At 19.7% G+C, this 16,982-nt stretch overlaps 11 protein-coding genes and 2 non-coding genes across 13 annotated transcripts in view; 6 read left to right on the top strand and 7 right to left on the bottom strand.

Moving 5' to 3' along the window:
* cpsf4 (CCCH-type zinc finger-containing protein) overlaps positions 1 to 1,100 on the bottom strand; it is a gene marked incomplete at both ends in the record, with an annotated part of 1,589 nt that extends 489 nt beyond the window's left edge. The window contains 3 exons of the mRNA XM_641486.1: positions 1 to 493; positions 716 to 916; positions 1,004 to 1,100. The exon at positions 1 to 493 is cut by the window's left edge and continues 163 nt beyond it. Coding sequence (XP_646578.1) covers positions 1 to 493; positions 716 to 916; positions 1,004 to 1,100 — 791 coding nt within the window. The remainder of the gene's footprint in view (positions 494 to 715; positions 917 to 1,003) is intronic.
* An 872-nt stretch (positions 1,101 to 1,972) lies between these two features.
* DDB_G0270740 (hypothetical protein) lies at positions 1,973 to 3,053 on the bottom strand (the record flags this gene model as incomplete). The annotated part of the gene is made up of 6 exons (XM_641485.1): positions 1,973 to 2,022; positions 2,078 to 2,289; positions 2,520 to 2,564; positions 2,658 to 2,712; positions 2,914 to 2,993; positions 3,037 to 3,053. 6 exons carry the CDS (start codon positions 3,051 to 3,053, stop codon positions 1,973 to 1,975), a joined length of 459 nt encoding a protein of 152 aa, XP_646577.1.
* A 1,271-nt stretch (positions 3,054 to 4,324) lies between these two features.
* DDB_G0270738 (hypothetical protein) lies at positions 4,325 to 5,149 on the top strand (the record flags this gene model as incomplete). Its single annotated transcript, XM_641484.2, has 2 exons — positions 4,325 to 4,831; positions 4,928 to 5,149. 2 exons carry the CDS (start codon positions 4,325 to 4,327, stop codon positions 5,147 to 5,149), a joined length of 729 nt encoding a protein of 242 aa, XP_646576.2.
* A 1,772-nt stretch (positions 5,150 to 6,921) lies between these two features.
* Positions 6,922 to 8,915, top strand: DDB_G0270146 (protein kinase, STE group; the record flags this gene model as incomplete). The annotated part of the gene is made up of 2 exons (XM_641483.1): positions 6,922 to 7,287; positions 7,374 to 8,915. The coding sequence occupies 2 exons, from the start codon at positions 6,922 to 6,924 to the stop codon at positions 8,913 to 8,915; spliced, it is 1,908 nt and encodes a 635-aa protein (XP_646575.1).
* An 888-nt stretch (positions 8,916 to 9,803) lies between these two features.
* DDB_G0270144 (hypothetical protein) lies at positions 9,804 to 10,211 on the bottom strand (the record flags this gene model as incomplete). The annotated part of the gene is made up of 1 exon (XM_641482.1): positions 9,804 to 10,211. The coding sequence occupies one exon, from the start codon at positions 10,209 to 10,211 to the stop codon at positions 9,804 to 9,806; it is 408 nt and encodes a 135-aa protein (XP_646574.1).
* A 577-nt stretch (positions 10,212 to 10,788) lies between these two features.
* On the top strand, positions 10,789 to 10,962 carry DDB_G0270142 (hypothetical protein; the record flags this gene model as incomplete). The annotated part of the gene is made up of 1 exon (XM_641481.1): positions 10,789 to 10,962. The coding sequence occupies one exon, from the start codon at positions 10,789 to 10,791 to the stop codon at positions 10,960 to 10,962; it is 174 nt and encodes a 57-aa protein (XP_646573.1).
* A 492-nt stretch (positions 10,963 to 11,454) lies between these two features.
* tRNA-Val-AAC-3 lies at positions 11,455 to 11,528 on the top strand. Its single transcript has one exon. It is a non-coding gene; the product is annotated as a tRNA-Val (tRNA).
* A 431-nt stretch (positions 11,529 to 11,959) lies between these two features.
* rasZ (Ras GTPase) lies at positions 11,960 to 12,604 on the bottom strand (the record flags this gene model as incomplete). The annotated part of the gene is made up of 1 exon (XM_641480.1): positions 11,960 to 12,604. One exon carries the CDS (start codon positions 12,602 to 12,604, stop codon positions 11,960 to 11,962), a length of 645 nt encoding a protein of 214 aa, XP_646572.1.
* Positions 12,605 to 13,267: 663 nt separating this feature from the next.
* Positions 13,268 to 13,909, bottom strand: rasU (Ras GTPase; the record flags this gene model as incomplete). Its single annotated transcript, XM_641479.1, has 1 exon — positions 13,268 to 13,909. The coding sequence occupies one exon, from the start codon at positions 13,907 to 13,909 to the stop codon at positions 13,268 to 13,270; it is 642 nt and encodes a 213-aa protein (XP_646571.1).
* Positions 13,910 to 14,532: 623 nt separating this feature from the next.
* On the top strand, positions 14,533 to 14,606 carry tRNA-Val-AAC-4. The gene has a single exon. It is a non-coding gene; the product is annotated as a tRNA-Val (tRNA).
* Positions 14,607 to 14,822: 216 nt separating this feature from the next.
* DDB_G0270136 (hypothetical protein) lies at positions 14,823 to 15,188 on the top strand (the record flags this gene model as incomplete). Its single annotated transcript, XM_641478.1, has 1 exon — positions 14,823 to 15,188. The coding sequence occupies one exon, from the start codon at positions 14,823 to 14,825 to the stop codon at positions 15,186 to 15,188; it is 366 nt and encodes a 121-aa protein (XP_646570.1).
* Positions 15,189 to 15,416: 228 nt separating this feature from the next.
* On the bottom strand, positions 15,417 to 15,875 carry DDB_G0270134 (hypothetical protein; the record flags this gene model as incomplete). The annotated part of the gene is made up of 1 exon (XM_641477.1): positions 15,417 to 15,875. One exon carries the CDS (start codon positions 15,873 to 15,875, stop codon positions 15,417 to 15,419), a length of 459 nt encoding a protein of 152 aa, XP_646569.1.
* Positions 15,876 to 16,346: 471 nt separating this feature from the next.
* On the bottom strand, positions 16,347 to 16,808 carry DDB_G0270132 (hypothetical protein; the record flags this gene model as incomplete). The annotated part of the gene is made up of 1 exon (XM_641476.1): positions 16,347 to 16,808. The coding sequence occupies one exon, from the start codon at positions 16,806 to 16,808 to the stop codon at positions 16,347 to 16,349; it is 462 nt and encodes a 153-aa protein (XP_646568.1).
* Between the last annotated feature and the right edge of the window lie 174 nt (positions 16,809 to 16,982).

Raw genomic sequence — 16,982 nt, 5'->3', positions numbered from 1 at the left:
GGACATGCATTCGATTTATGACCAGGTGTTCCACATTTATGACAAATAATTGGTTTATTAGGATTGAATCCATTTTCCATTGGTCCACCTTTATTAAATGGTTGGTTTTGTTGAAATTGTTGTTTAGGTCTAAATTCATTATTATTATTATTTCCACCCATTCCGTTAAATTGTTGATTTTGTTGTTGATGATGATGAAATTGTTGTTGTTGTTGCTGTTGTTGCTGTTGCTGTTCCATTTCAAATTGTTCCTGTATATTAACTTTTTTCTCTGGTTCTTCTTTTGGTAATTCATATTTAGGATGACCATATTTACATTTCGGGCCTTCTGGGCAAAAACCTAAATAATAATTTTCACATAATAATTTCTTTATATGTTTATGTCTACATTTTGGACCATGTTTACAAAATCCACGACTATACCATGGACATTCTCTAACCTTTTCTTCAGGATTAACATGTAAATACATACATTCTTGATTATTACATTCACCTATTATTGTTTTTGTGTTGTTTTATATTGATAATACATTTTTCATTTATTTTGTAGTATTATTATTATTATTATTATTATTATTATTATTATTATTATTATTATTATTATTATTGTTTTTTTATATCATCTTTATTAATATGTATTCTTCAATGAAAAACTATCATTATTATCAGTATGATAAAATGTTTTTTTTTTTTTATTATTATTATTTATACATACCATGTTTTGAAAAGAAATAACATTCAGGCATTTTTTGTAAATCATATTCGTGTAAAAATTCACATAGTTCACCTTTTTTACAAAGACCTCTTAACCAATGTTTACAAACTACTGCTCTTTCTGCTTTTGTATGTTTATATGGACAATCAGAACCTTTGGTGCATGAACCTTTTAAAAAAAACCTACAAATGTCTGATCCATCTATAGAATAAATAAAATATGAATTAGTATTTATAAATATTTAATATTATTGTTGTTTTCGTTGTTGTATAATAAAAAAAATCAAACCTTTATCATCCCCATCACCATCTGTTTTATCTGTAAAGTATGCTTCGAAATCAAATGTCAAAGATAATGATAATATATCAACTTCCAATTCTGACATATCTTATCTTTTATATTTGTGTATTAATAATAAATGAAAATGAATTAAAAAAAATAAAATAATTAATGAACGAATCCATTGATAAATTTTCAATTTTTTTTTATTTTTTTTTTTATTTTTTTTTTTTATAGGATGGAATTTTTTAAAAAATAAAAATAAAAATAAAAAATAAAAAATAAAAAATAAAAAAAAATAAAAATTGTTTAATTTAGATTATATTTAATTAAATTTCTTTTTTTATTATTGTTAATTTTTTTTTCTTTAAAAATCTAAAACACTATTAATTTTAAAATCGCCTTAAAAAAAAAATATCCAAATTCTGAAAATTTAAAATAAAAAATAAAAATAATATTTATTTATTTTATTAATATTATTATTATTATTAATATTATTATTATTATTAATATTATTATTATTATTAATATTATTATTATTATTATTATTATTATTATTATTATTATTATTATTATTATTATTATTATTATTATTATTATTAGTTTTATAATTTTTAGGGTGCTTTTTAGAGGGAGATTTAATTATTGGTTTTTCAATTGGTTCAATAATATCATCAATTTGATTTTCATTAATTTTAGGTGGTTGTTGATGATTATAAATTTTATATTAAACACCTCCATTAACATTTTTAGCTTTTATTATGTTTTTTGGAATGTTATTATCAGAGATTTTGTTAAGTAAAGCTTCCAATAATATTAATTTTATTTTTATAATCTTCTCTCATTAAATTGAAACAACCCAAAAGTTCGGTATTTGAGTCAATAATTTGATTTTTCAATTCATCGAATTTATTTGAAATTTAATTTTTAATTTCTTCTTTAAAATTATCCAAACATTTTGATAATTTTTCAACTGATTCAATTAAGTTTATTTGAGAATTTACATCTTTTATTTGATTCCAATAATACTATTTTAAAAATAAATAAAAAAATGTTTAAAAAAAAAAAAAAAAAATTATTTACTTTCACAATGAACTTTAAGTTCTTTGAGCTCGGTTGCATCAATAAGATCTTGATCTTGATTAGTTCCTTCAATTGAAAATAATTGGTAATATTCAGAATCTATCTTTATTTTTCTTTGAATTTGACTTTGAGTTAAAATAAAATCTTTAGTATTATCACTACAGTTATCTATATCTTCAATATTATTTTTCATTTTTTTTTTTTTTTTGAAACTATAAAATAAAATAAATAAAAAAAAAAAAAAAAAAAAACAAAAAAAAATGAATTAACCAATTTGGAAAAAAAAAAAAAAAAAACAAAAAAAAAAAAAATTTGAAAATAAAAAAATAAAATTGACACTTCTTGGAATATTTTTGATAGTTCAGTTTTTAGATATTTGTCAAAAAAAAAAATTTAAAAAAAAAAAAAAAATTAAACATAATTTTAAAAAGATTTTATTTACAGTTTGAATAAATTCGTTTTCAAACATAGGTTATTTGTGGTAATACTATTATTATATTATTATTATTTTTGTAATAATTAAAAAAAATTGAGAAAATCATTTGAATTCAATTGGATGAAAAACTAAACAAATGCATACAATTGCAGTAATAATTTGAGAAATATAGTTTTTAAAATAGTTGGTACTGAAAAACCTGATTTTAAAAAATAATAATATTTAAAAAATCATAAGTATTTTAAAAAAATTAAATGGTTTATATTTTTTTTTTTTTTTTTTTATCTTTTGTATAATTAATTTTTGATACTTACGTTATTGATAATAAATTATCTATATTTATATCTTTTATGCTTTTTATTTTATTTGGTCTTTCAATTTTATAATTCATATTAGTTACTATTGATGATGATAAAACTAATTTGTAAAAATAAAAAAAATATAAAAAATGTTAATAAAAAATTTCTTTTTTTTTTTTGACTAATTAAAAAAAAAAAAAAAAAAAAAAAAAAAAAAAAAATACTTGCTATGTGAAACCATTTTTGAAATTAAATTTATTATAAATATATTGAAAATAGTTATATAATTTGTATACTATTTATTTAATTGATTTTCTATTTTATTTTATTTTTAATAAAAATGAATTTGTTATGTTTTTAATATTTGTAAAAATAAAATTAAAAAAAAGAAAAAAAGTAAAAATAATAATTTATAAATAAAAAAAAAAAAAAAAAAAAAAAATAAAAATAAAAATAAAATAAATAAAACATAATTTGTAGTAATAATAATAATAATATTTTTATTAGTACCTAAAAACAATATCTTTCCATATCACCTTTAAAAAAAAAAAAATAAAAAAAAATAAACACACCACTCATATTGTAAACAATATCACAACATATCTATTTTAATTATTTCAAAACCACAAAAAATCATCTAAATAAAAAAAAATGTAAAAATTATGTGGAAAAGTTAAAAAAAAAAAAAAAAAAAGAAATCTATTATTCTATTTTATTTAAAAAATTCATTGTTGTAAAGATAGTTTTTTTTTTTATTTAATAGGGAATGAAAAAAAAGTGTAGGTGTGTGTTTTTTTATTTTTATTTTTTTATTTTTGTTTTGTTTTAAGTGTGGTAAGTGTTTTAAAAAATTTTTTATTTTTCTTTTTTTTTTTGGCAAATCTTTTCATTATAATTTAACCATAAAAATATTATTGATAATTTTAAAAAGAATGATATTTAAACTCTGTTGAAAAAAATCTATAGATTATCAAATACTCATTAATATTGAAAAAATAGTGTGTGTGATAGAGGGGATAGAATGAGAGAGAAAATAAAATGTGATTTAAAAAAAAAAAAAGCAAATAACTATTATTATTTTATACAATTTTGACAACGAAATTTTTAAATATTAAAAATTTAAAAATAAAAAAATTAAAAAATAAATAAAAAAATAAATAAAATAAAAATAAAATATAATAATAATAAAATAATAATAAAATAATAATAAAATAAAATAATAATAAAATATTAAATATAAATCATGATATAAATTTTATATGTATTTTTTACTTATTTTTTTTTTTTTTTTTTTATTTTACTAAAAAATAAATAATCATGGTTTAATTTTTTTTTTAAAATAATTTATTTATTTTAGGTTTTAATATAAAGTAAAAGATTTAAATTAGTTGAATAATAAAAAAAAAAAAAATAAAAAAAATAAAAAAAAAAAAAAAAATTAAAAAAAAAAAAAAATGAAAAAATTTCGTTCGTTTTTTGTTTTGTTTGAATAAAAAATTATATTAAAGAGAAATGACTATTTCAGATTCAATTAAAAATATATTACTTTTAAAAAATAATAATAATAAAAATAATGATAATAATAAAATAGAAAATGATAATTATGATGTAATAATATGTAGCCATAAAATAAATTCAAAGAATGAAGAAATACCACCAACTGATGATGATACAACAACAAATGGTGGTGGTTCATTAAATAAATATGTACGTAAACCAACAAATCAAATGTGTAGAGAAAATGTTGAAAAAACATTTAAAGAGGATCCAATACTTCAATTTATTATAAAGGAAATGATGAAACTTGGTTGTTTACCACCAGTAATTACATGTGAACCATGTGATTCTTTAGATGCATTAGGTAGTTTCACACCAAAGAAAGGTGTTATCATTTGTGATAATATGCCAACTTTTCCATTAAATATTAGAAATACTGTAGTTCATGAATTTGTTCATGCTTATGATATGTGTAAAAATAAATTAAATCCATTTAATTGTGAACATTTAGCTTGTACTGAAGTAACTATAAAAATACATATATAATTCATTTATTTAAATTATTATTATTTTTTTTTTTTTTACTAACACAAAAAAAAAAAAAAAAAAAAAAATTAGATCAGAGCAGCAAATTTAAGTGGTGATTGTAAATGGCAATTAGAAGCACTTAAAAAAAATTTTGGAGTTTTTAATCATCAAGCAGAATGTGCAAAAAGAAGAGCCATTGGTTCACTTCAATCAAATCCAAATTGTAAAGATGTTGCTGAAATGGCTGTAAATAAAGTTTGGGAAAAATGTAATAAAGATTACTATCCTTTCTCAAATATCCCTCGTATTTAATTGAATATAAAAAAAAAAAAAAAAAAAATAAACTGTATATTATATATTATATTATAGTCTAATATATGTTATTAAATATATTTATATACTATTAAAGTATTATTTTTTAAAGATTATTACTTTCAATTTTTCTAATGTTTTTAAAATTGTAAAACTATTTTTATGAATAGTTTCAATAGTTTTAAATTTTATAATAATACCAATATTATAAATAAATAGATCTGTTATAGCTTTTTCAAATAGTGATTCACCATTTGTCGTATATATTATTTTAAAATTATTAAATATATGGGTTATTTTTGATTTTAAATTAATTATAACTTGATTTTTTTTTATATTATAATGGTCAACCAAAATTGAAACAAGAGTAGAAAAATGGTTATTGAAGTCTGATGAAAAATTTTCAAAATAAAAAATAACCTGTTCTTCTAATTGAGATAAACTGTTTATTTTTTTTCCATTTATATACTCTCCAATATATGAAATTGTTTCATATAAATTATTATCTTGATTATTAATTTTAATTATTTTTCTTTTATTCATTGTAATTTTTTCCACTATTTCAAAAACATCAAAAGGTGAAATAATTAAATAATTACCATCATCATTACTATTGTTTTTAATAAAAAAATTTAATTTAAAACAATCTTAGGAATCCTAATTTTTTAGGAAACCTGAACTATTTTTTTTTATTTTTTTTTTTTTTGTCCCCTAATATAAAACAAATAAAGAAAAAAATAATAAAAAAAAAAAAAAAAAAAAAAAAAAAAAAAAATTACACAAATTATATGTTATAGTTTTAAAAAAAAAAAAAAAAAAAAAAAATTTAAAATATGGTTTTCACCTTGGCATGATAACAACAAACGTCATATTATTATGAAAACAACCCAATTTTATCTTCATCAGAAAAAAAAAAAAAAAAGAAAAAAAATTAAAAAAAAAAAAAAAAGATTTTTTTATGAATTATTTTTAGTTTGTCGAGATTTGATTTGTATAAATTTTTTTTTTTTATTTTTTTTAAAAAAAAAACAAAAAAAAAAAAAAAAAAAATATAAAAATTAAAAAAAAAAAAAAAAAAATTCATTATATTTGCATCACAAACGCAAAACGCACCACTACTGATCAACAAAAACATTCACAAATAATCACACTCACATTTTAAAAGTTTTTTTTTTTTTTTTAATTTTACATTGTTTTTTTTTTTTTAGTTTTTTTTGTTTTTTTTTTTTTTTTTGTCAATCAACTAAATAACATTAAGAAAAAAAAAAAAAAAAAAAAAAAAAAAAAAAAAAAAAAAAATAAAAATAAAAAAAAATTAAATAAAATAAAAAAAAGATTCAAACCTTAACTTTTTTTTTTTTGTTGGAAAATAGTTTTTTTTAATTTTTTTATTTTTTTTTTTTTAATTTTTTTTTTTTTTTCTTAAACTTTTTCAAATAAATAACGTATTAATCAAATCATTTATAATAATAATTTAATAATATAAAATCAATAAAACTTGTACAATAAAAATAGAATAAAATAAAAGAATAAAATTAAAAAAAAACCCAACAAAAAATCAAAAATTAATTAATTGGCTGATTAATTAATTAATTAATTAATTAAAATTATCCATTATTTATTTTTATAGAAACAAAAACCAACAAAAAAAAAAAAAAAAAAAAAAAACTAAGAAAAATTGTATAAAATAATTTTTATAAATCTAATATTTTAAATCAATTTTTTTTTTTTTTTATAATTTATTTATTTATTCATTTTTTTTAAAAAAAAGAATGAATATCAAAAGTGAATTAAATTATAGTAATGGAAGTAATGATTCAGATATATATAATGAATATGGTGGTGGAAGTGGTGATGAAACATATAATAAAAGCGATACAGTTGATTTTAGATCAAAAGTAATACCACAACAATCTAATTTACCACCAATAAATAATAAAACTGATAGATCCCATTTTCGGGAATCAATGGTAGCATCAAAAAAAACAATTGGTGCATTTGTAATCTCTGATATTGCAATTGGAAAAGGTGCATTTGCAACTGTCTTTAAAGGTTTAAATACATTATCTGGTGATTTTGTTGCAATTAAACGTTTTGAAAAATCAAAAATTTCAAATGAACAACATTCAAGTGTTTCTGTAAGTGTTTATAAAATAAAATAAAATAAAATAAAATATATATATATTTTTAATATATTAATTATTTTATATGTATATATATATAGACAGAATTTGATATATTACAAAGATTAAATCATGAAAATATTGTTAGAATTTTAGGTAGGGAAGAGAATGAAAATTATATATATATATTTTTAGAGTATATGGAGAATGGTTCATTGTCAACGATTTTAAATAATTTTGGAACATTTCCAGAATCATTAATTTGTAATTATGTTGAGAATGTATTGAAAGGATTAGTTTATTTACATCAAGAGGGTGTTATTCATAGGGATATTAAAGCGGCAAATATATTGATAAATAAAGCAGGTGAGGCGAAATTGAGTGATTTTGGTACTGCAGGTGAAATTATAAAGGAATCAGATAAACGTTATAGTGTGGTTGGTACTCCATATTGGATGGCGCCAGAGGTTATAGAGATTAGTGGTCATTGTCAAGTATCTGATATTTGGTCATTAGGTTGTACAATCATTGAATTATTCACTTCTTATCCACCCTATTTCGATTTAAATCCATTGGGTGCAATGTATAGAATTTGTCAAGATGATAGACCACCACTACCAGATGACATCTCTTCAGAATTGGCAAATTTCTTGGAACGTTGTTTTTGTAAATCAACAGAAGAAAGAGCAACAGCTAAAGAATTATTATCACATCCTTGGATCACTAAAAATCGTACAAATTTAATTAACCATCAAAGAAATTCTTCAAAACAATTTACTTCACCACAAATTATAATTAATAATCATCAAAAATCATTATTAAGTAATAGTAGTGGTGGTGATGATAGTGTCACTGATAGTGATTTATCAATAAGTAATCAAAGTTCAAGATCGTCTTCATTCTTACTTGATGATGGTGGCGGTGGTGGTGGCTCAAAAAATCATACTGTAATTTTAACAAAACAACAACCAACACCTGATCAAATTGAATTTAATAAAATGCAAATGGAATTACAATTACTAAGATTAAGAGTTGGTGAATTAGAAACTGATTTAAAGAAAGAACAAGATTTAAAGAAAGATTCAGATAGAAAATATAGAGAGATATTATTATCATCAATGCATTATATTTATATAATCGATTCAACAATGAATACAATTACAAATAGTGGTGGTCAATCAATTAAACCTCAAATTTCAAATGATGTAAATCATCTTAGATCAATTATGAGAGATCAAATTGAAACTGAATACTTTCAAACTTTTCCTGACGATAATATGGTACCAAGGTTCATTCAACGAAGATTCACTCATGTTGATCAAGCAAATATGATGATACCAAAGAAAGCTTTGGAAGCTCAAAAACGTAGAGAAAAAGAACAAGAGAAATTAAAAGAACAAGAGAAATTAAAAGAAAAGAAAAAAGAAAAAGATATTAAAAAAGAAAAAGATAAAAAAGATAAAAAAGATAAACAATTAAAAGATTCATCATCATCTACCACCACTACAAATTCTACACCTTCAACTCCTGATCATTCAGCTTTTCATTCTTCACCAATTACTCCTTTAAGCCCTGTTAGAGAGAATAGTAAACCTTTTCTTTCTTTAAAAGGAAGATCTTCTTCAAAAATTTTTAATGAATAATAGATAATTAATAATAGATAATTAATAATAATAATTAATAATAATAATAATAAATAATAATAATAATAAATAATAATAATAATAATAATAATAATAATAATAATAATAATAATAATAATAATAATAATAATAATAATAATAATAATAATAAAAAGAGAGAAAAATATTGAACTTGGATATTCCAGTTCTCAATGTTTATGTAAATATAAACTAATTGATTTTTTTTTTTATTTTTTTTTTTTTTTTTTTTTTTTTTATTTTTATTTAAATTTGTAAAGAATATTATTAAAAATCCTTTTTTTTTAAAGGAATATTGGAATATAAATTTAATTTTGCAATAGCAGAAGAGAAAGTTGACAAAGTGTCAAATACAAAAAATTCTTTAAATAAAATCTTTTTTAAAAAAAATTCACTAATAAAGATATAAATTTTTCCTCTATTTATATCTTTATTTTTTTTGATATTCTTATCTTTATTAATATAATTTAATATTCTTATTTTTTATTTTTATATTTATTAGTAGCTTCAATCTGTAGAAAACAAGAATAACAATCTGAATTGAATTTAATATTATTTTATATTTACACTATTTTAAATACATCAATTGGTATTAGATGTACAGCTCATTTAAATATTGATATTGTTGAAAATGCTGTAGATACCGACATTCATTTAATTCCCTCCAGTTTTAAGTATTCTCTGACAATTTTATGAACTTTCTTTTCAATTTGTAATAATATATTTAAAAATTATAAAGCCGTTGGTAAAAGGAGAATAGTATTAAATAAAAATACTTTTTTTTTTTTTTTGACGTAAATCAAAACAAGTTTTCTAAATAGAAATAAATTATTATTTTAATTTAGAAATTTTTTTTTTTTAAACTTTACTTCAAGTAAGTTTATATTGGTAATTGTATGTACTACCCATCATAGCAAAACCACCACTATAAGACTTTACAATATCCGAACTAGTTGGAATTTGATCTTTACTTTTGCAATCTTCGCTATAAAAAACACCACTATAACCTTTAGTTATTTTATATTCAACATGGAGATTTTCACCAGTTGTAAACACTATCTTTATTTGAATCACTGAAAAATGTTGATCCAGTACCTTTTGGAAATGTATGATTATATGAACTAATAACAACATTATTTTGTAATAATAGAGCCAACAAGATACACTTTGTGAACCATTATCCATAGTTTGAGGAATTTCTGGTAATTTACATGTACCACCAAACATTTGAGCATTTGATACTCCACATAATGAAACAAAACTATTAGAAATTTTCATATTTTTATTTTTATTTATTTAAAGAATTAAAGTTTAATATATATGGAAATAAGGAAAAAAAAAAGTTTAAATTGATTTTTTTCATCCTTTTTTTTATTTTTAATTCAAAACAACCCCAAAAAATTTAAGGCAACTTAAATTTTTTAAAATTTTTTTTCTAATTAAAAAAATAATAAACAATTTTTTTGACTATAAAATAAAAAATAACCATCTTAACCAATAAAAATAATTAAAGATTTGTAGTTATTATTTTTAAAAAAATTAAAGAAGTATGATTTTTATTGGATACTATTAAATTTTAAACCAGTTAAATTTGAAAAATCATACTGAAAATTTTTTGAATTTTTCTTTTAATAGAAAGATTTAAAAAAAAATTTTAATTTTAAAAAAATTAGTAATAATTATAAATTATTAACAATTTTTCATAAAATAATTGGTTTATTAAAGAATTATTGGTGGAAAATGAAAAAGTTTTGGGAACGTTTAAAAAATTAATTTTTATTTTTTTTTTTATTTTTAAAATTTTAACTTCTATAAAAAAAACAAATTAAAGAAATGAATAATAAAAATCTGATTAATGATAATCCTACAGAATCAAATTATTCAAAACCGACCAACTCCAACACCATTGAAAACATTGACAGACCCAATGAGAGGTTTAACCAATCAAAATGATGTAACTTTAGAATGGTTCGATCAAGCAACTTCAATCATTAATTTCGCTATTTGTATTAAATATACTGCCCATTAAAACAAATTGGAGATACAGGCAAAACTTCTTTAAAATTCAAGTTGATGATAATTCGAACTATGGTAGTTCTTAAATGGGCAATCATCGATTCAAAAGCATCATCAACTGAAAACCAATTCAAACATTATCAATATCACAATCATTCATTGGTATTTCAATACCAAATTATAAACAATCAATAATTCTGACCCTTCAATACTAATAGATACCTATCTATTATTGTTTTCCATTCATGTAGTTATTGTCAGACAGTTATTTTAGTGTCCCTTCAATTTATATTAAACAGTAAAGGAAAAAAAAAAAAAAAAAAAAAAAAAAAAAAAAAAAAAAAAAAAAAAAAAAAAATTACTAGTTTTTTGACTTAAAATTGAATGATCTTTTTTTCTTTTATTTTTTTTGAATGGAATAACGCAATTTTTGGTTACTTCATGAGATAATTTTTTTCATTTATAAAAATACCACTGAGCTATTTATTTATTATTTCATCGATTAGTTCGGATGGTGTAGTCGGTTATCACGAATCCTTAACACGGATTAGGTCGTGGGTTCGATTCCCGCTCTGAATACAACTAACTTTTAAAGTTAATGATTGTAAGACCGTAGGTTCGATTCTCTTTTGGTAAATATATTATGAGGGCTTAAGGAGTTTATGTATGGATTACACCACTCTTTTTTGAACAATCAAATTTATTGTCCAGCTAAAATTACAAAAATTCAACAACAAGGCAATCGAATTCGAATACATGAAACTAGGATTGTTCACCTGATCCCACTAAATAGTGGTATATTACCCCATACATAAACTCTTTATGCCCTCATAAACTAAACCAAAAATATTAAAGATTATGAGGAATTTCAAAAAAAAAAAAAACAAAAAACTATTTTTAAATAAATCGTTCTTCCAATTCCACATCGAAAGATTTAATTTTTATTGTACATTTTATTATTTACAGAATACATATTTTACAGATTTTTTTTTTTTTTTTTCAAATGTTATTTACATCATTTTACAAATTGAGGTTTTAGTATTATTTACTTTTTGATTTAATTTTTTAATTATTGAATTTTTCTTTTTAATATCTTTTCCATCTTTTGATTTATCTTTTTTTAATAATGATTCTTCTCTTCTTTTAACAGAACGAACAGTTTCATTGAAAACTTCTTCAATATTTGCTCTACTTTTAGCGGAGACTTCCATGAATGACATACCTAAACAACGTGCTAAATCTTTACCTTCTTGATAGGTTACTTGTCTTTCATCATCTAAATCTGATTTATTACCAATCATCATAATTGGTACATCATCTCTATCTAATACACGGATAATTTGTTCTCTAAAGAATTGAACTTGATCAAATGACGATCTTGATGTAATTGAATAAACTAAAACGAAACCTTCACATGATCTAATCCATTGATCTCTCATAGCGGTTAATTCATCTTGACCTGCTGTATCTAATATATCTAACATATAAACTTGATCATCAATTACACATTGTTTACGATATGAATCTTCAATTGTTGGATCATAATAATAAACAAAATGATTTGAAATAAATTGAATTGTTACTGCTGTTTTACCGACACCACCATCACCCATAATACAAAGACGTACTAAATTATTATTTTTATATGATGCCATTTTTAATTTTTTATATTTATTTATTTATTTATTTATATTTATTTACAAATTATATATATTAATTATTTGTTTATTTTTAAATTGAATGATAGGAAAAATCATTTTTTTCTTTTTATATATTTTTTTTTTGTCAAAGAAAATAAAAAAAATAAAAAAAAAATTTCTCTGAATTTTTTTTTTTGAAAAAAAAAAAAAAAAAAAAAATCTTTAAATAGATTTCGCTAAAATAAATTATAATATTAAATTTCAAATAAAAAAATAGAAAACAATTTTTAAAAAAATATTTCTGAAACTAAGTAACATCTTATTTTTAATATATCTTTTTATTTTTTTGTTTTTTATTTTGGTTTATATTATAAAGAAAAATTAAAATTTATTAAGGTTAGCCAGATATAAAAATTAAAGTGGTGAAAAGTAATTTTAAGCGGAGATTGTCACCTCTTTTTTTTTATTTTTGGTTTTTATATCTAGGATATCCCCTCCTTATAATTTATAAAAAAAAAAAATATTTGATGGTTTTTATTTTAATTTTTTTTTTTTAAAAGAAATAATATTTTTTAAGATATATACAAATTCTATCAATAACAAATTGAAAGAACATTAAACTTTATTTACAAAATTTTTTTTTTTTTTTTTTTTTTTTTTTTTTTTTTTTTTTTAAAATTATATCATTTTACAAATAGAATGAAATGTATTATTTAATTTTTGATTAAATTTTTTAAATATTGAATTCTTATTCCTTATTGATTTATTAATATATATGTGATCACATCTTCTTTTCACACAATGTTGGGCTATTTGATTAAAAACTTCATCAATGTTTAATTTATATTTAGCAGAAACTTCCATGAATGACATACCAAATCGATTGGCAAAATTTTCACCTTCTTGATATGTTACTTGTCTTTCATCATCTAAATCTGATTTATTGGCAATCATTATAATTGGAACTTTTTCACTTTTTAAAAATTTAATTTGATCTAAAAATGATTGAATTTGGTCAAATGATGATCTTGATGTAACCGAATAAACTAATATGAAACCTTCACATGATTTTATCCAATGGTTTCTAATTGCATTTAATTCATCTTGACCGGCTGTATCAAGTATATCTAACATATAAACTTGATCATCAATTAGGCATTGTTTTCTATATAAATCTTCAATTGTTGGATCATAACAATTTACAAAATGGTTTGAAATAAATTGGATTGTAATCGATGTTTTACCAACACCACCATCACCCATAACACAAAGACGCATCGAATTATTATTATTACTGTTATTATATATAAAGGCTGACATTTTACTTAAATTATATTTTATTATTTTTGTTTTTTTATTAATTAATTTTAAGAAAATAAAATAAATAACCAAACTATTTTTTATTTTGAAATATAAAAAAAAAAAAAAAAAAAAAAAAAAAATTTCCATGAATTGTTTTAAAAAAAAATTTTTTTTGGAAATTTATATATCTTTTTAAAAATAGATTAAAAATTTTTTTTTTGAAAATCATGTTAATAATGTTTTCAGAAAATATTATCATAATATCAATATAAATTGAGATTATTTTGATTTGAAAAATTAATTTAAAATTAATTAAATTATTTAACCTTTCATTATTTTATGTCACCTTAGTATCACACTTAAAATATTAAATTTAAGAGTTTTTTGTATGATAATTTTTTATTTTAATTATAAATTATATTAATAAAAGTGGGTTGATTAAAATTAATTTTAATTTATAATTATTTTAAATATAAATAATTTTATGATTCAAAATTTCTTTGTAAGAAAGCAATATTAAAATATGGTTTTTTTTTTGAATTATATTTATTTTTTTTATTTTATTATTATTAGAATTATTATTTATGGGGAAAAAATATTAAAATATTGGAAAAGCTATTTTTTTTGAATTTCAACGATTTGTTCGGATGGTGTAGTCGGTTATCACGAATCCTTAACACGGATTAGGTCGTGGGTTCGATTCCCGCTCTGAATACAAACTATCGATTTTAAAAATCATATGATTAGAATCGTCGGTTCGATTCCCATAGTTGAAAGTGATTTTGTAAATTATTTTTTTTTTTTATTTTCAATATCATTTTTTTCTTTTTTTTTTTAATTTTATTTTATTTTATAAAAAACATTAATCAAAAAGTTTATTTTATTTGCGGTAATAAAATTTTTATTCATTTTCAAGGATCTGAAATATGAAATGTATAATAACACTTTTGAATATTATCAAGAGTTAACATTGACTAAATTTGTTGAATCAAAAAATTCTGCAAATTCATTGGAAAGAATGAAGCTATTAAAATACTGTACTCTCGAAACTATTAACCAAGCAGTTACTAAATTTGTAGAAAAGAATTATCCAGATGGTACAATTTCTAATTTTGAAAGAAAAAGAAGAAATAATATATTTAAATATTTCAAAACAACTATAGCTGATTTTAATCCAGCAGTTTTGGAATATTACCAAGAAAATCTTCATTTATTTACTCTTGTAATTCCAAATCAAGTTGATCTTGAAAGTAATGGCAAAGATAATGATGATGAAACTAAAAAATTAATAAATTAAAATTATTTTAATAATTTAATCAAATAATACATATTTTTTTTTTTTTCTATAAATATTCCTTTTTTTTTATATATATAACTTAAAATGAAAAAAAAATAAAAATAATTTTAATTAATTATTATAAATTTTACATTTTTTTATTTTATTTTATTTTATTTTTATCTTATACATTTATTTTCGCTATTTTTTCAATAAATAATATATTATTATTTTTTTTTTTTTTAATTCTTAATCAATAATATGAGAACCAGATAATGGACCACTTCTATCTTTAAGGATTGCTTCAGTAAAGTTACCTTTTGGATCTTTACTAGTTTGAGTAAGTTCAGAATGGAATGGTTGGAAGAAAGCTTTAGCATCACCAACATGAGATTTCTTTTTACCTTTTTCAATGATACCAACAGATGGACCAGTCCAAGCTACAAAAATATCTTTTGTATTTGCTTTGTTACCAATAACACCATCTTTGAAACCAGCATCATTTGAATTATATTCTAATCTAATTTTATAGTAAGCAACTTCATTATCTTGTAATACTGCACCCAATGATTGTAAACCATCACCTGAAGTTTTAAATTGTAATTGAGTTGGTGTTTTATAAGTTAAAAGTACCCAATGACCATTTTCTGAGCCATTATATTTTTCAAGTGCGTTATTTAATTCTTGTTGATTTGATAATGAGACCATTTTAATAAATGAAATTTAAATTTATTTTTGTTTGAAGGTAAAAAAAAAAATAAAATAAAATAATAATAAAAAAAATAAAAAAAAAAAAAAAGTCTAAAAATCAGTTGATTTTTTTTTTTTTAAAATAAATTGATCAAAAATTAAAAAAAAAAAAATTAAAATCAAAAAAAAAAAAAAAATTAAGTTTGGGTTGGGTATAAAATATTATTTGAAAATGATGAACTCGTTTTTAAAATAAAATAAAATTTTAAAAAAAAAAAAAAAAAAAAAAAAGTGTTTAGAAAAAATAAATAAATTAATTTACAATAAATAAAAAAAGGCGTGATTAATTTAATATTTATTAATTATGTTTTTTTTTTTTTAATATATAAATATATTTTTATAAATAAAATAATAAATAATTTTTTTTTTTAAAAGTTTATAATAAATAATTGTTTGTTTTTTTTTGTTTATGTTTTTTTTTGTTTTTTTTTAATCAATAATATGAGAACCAGATAATGGACCACTTCTATCTTTAATGATAGCTTCAGTAAAGTTACCATTTAAATCTTTACTTGTTTGAACTAAAGTACTATGATGTGGGGAGAGTAAAGCTTGAGCATCACCAGAATGAGTTTTCTTTTTACCTTTTTCAATGATACCAACACCACTACCAATCCAGTTTACATAGATATCTTTAGTATTTGCAGCTTCACCAATGACAGCATCTTTGAAACCGGCATCATTTGAATTATAAACTAATCTAATTAAATAGTAGGCAATTTCTTTATCGTTCAACTCGGCAGCTAAACTTTCTAAACCTTCACCTGATGCTTTATATTGTAATTGAGTTGGTGTTTTATAAGTTACAAGTAACCAATGACCATTTTGTGAATTTTTAAAGGTTGCTAATGCTTCATTTAATTCTTGTTGATTTGCTACTGTAATTGACATTTTATTTATTTATTTATTTGGTTTTTTTTTTTTGCTTTAAAGTTTTTAAAAATGAAAAAAAAAAAAAAAAGGAGATTAAATATTAAAAAAAAATACTTTTTTTTTTTTTTTTCTGAAAAATCAGAAAAAAAAAAGTTAAAAAAAAAAAAAAAAGTGAAAATCACAAATTCTTTT

The sequence above is a fragment of the Dictyostelium discoideum genome (assembly GCF_000004695.1).
Source record: "Dictyostelium discoideum AX4 chromosome 1 chromosome, whole genome shotgun sequence".
Lineage (NCBI taxonomy): Eukaryota > Evosea > Eumycetozoa > Dictyosteliales > Dictyosteliaceae > Dictyostelium > Dictyostelium discoideum.
Note: the sequence above shows the minus strand (reverse complement) of the source record. Positions and strands in the feature narration are given on the sequence as shown.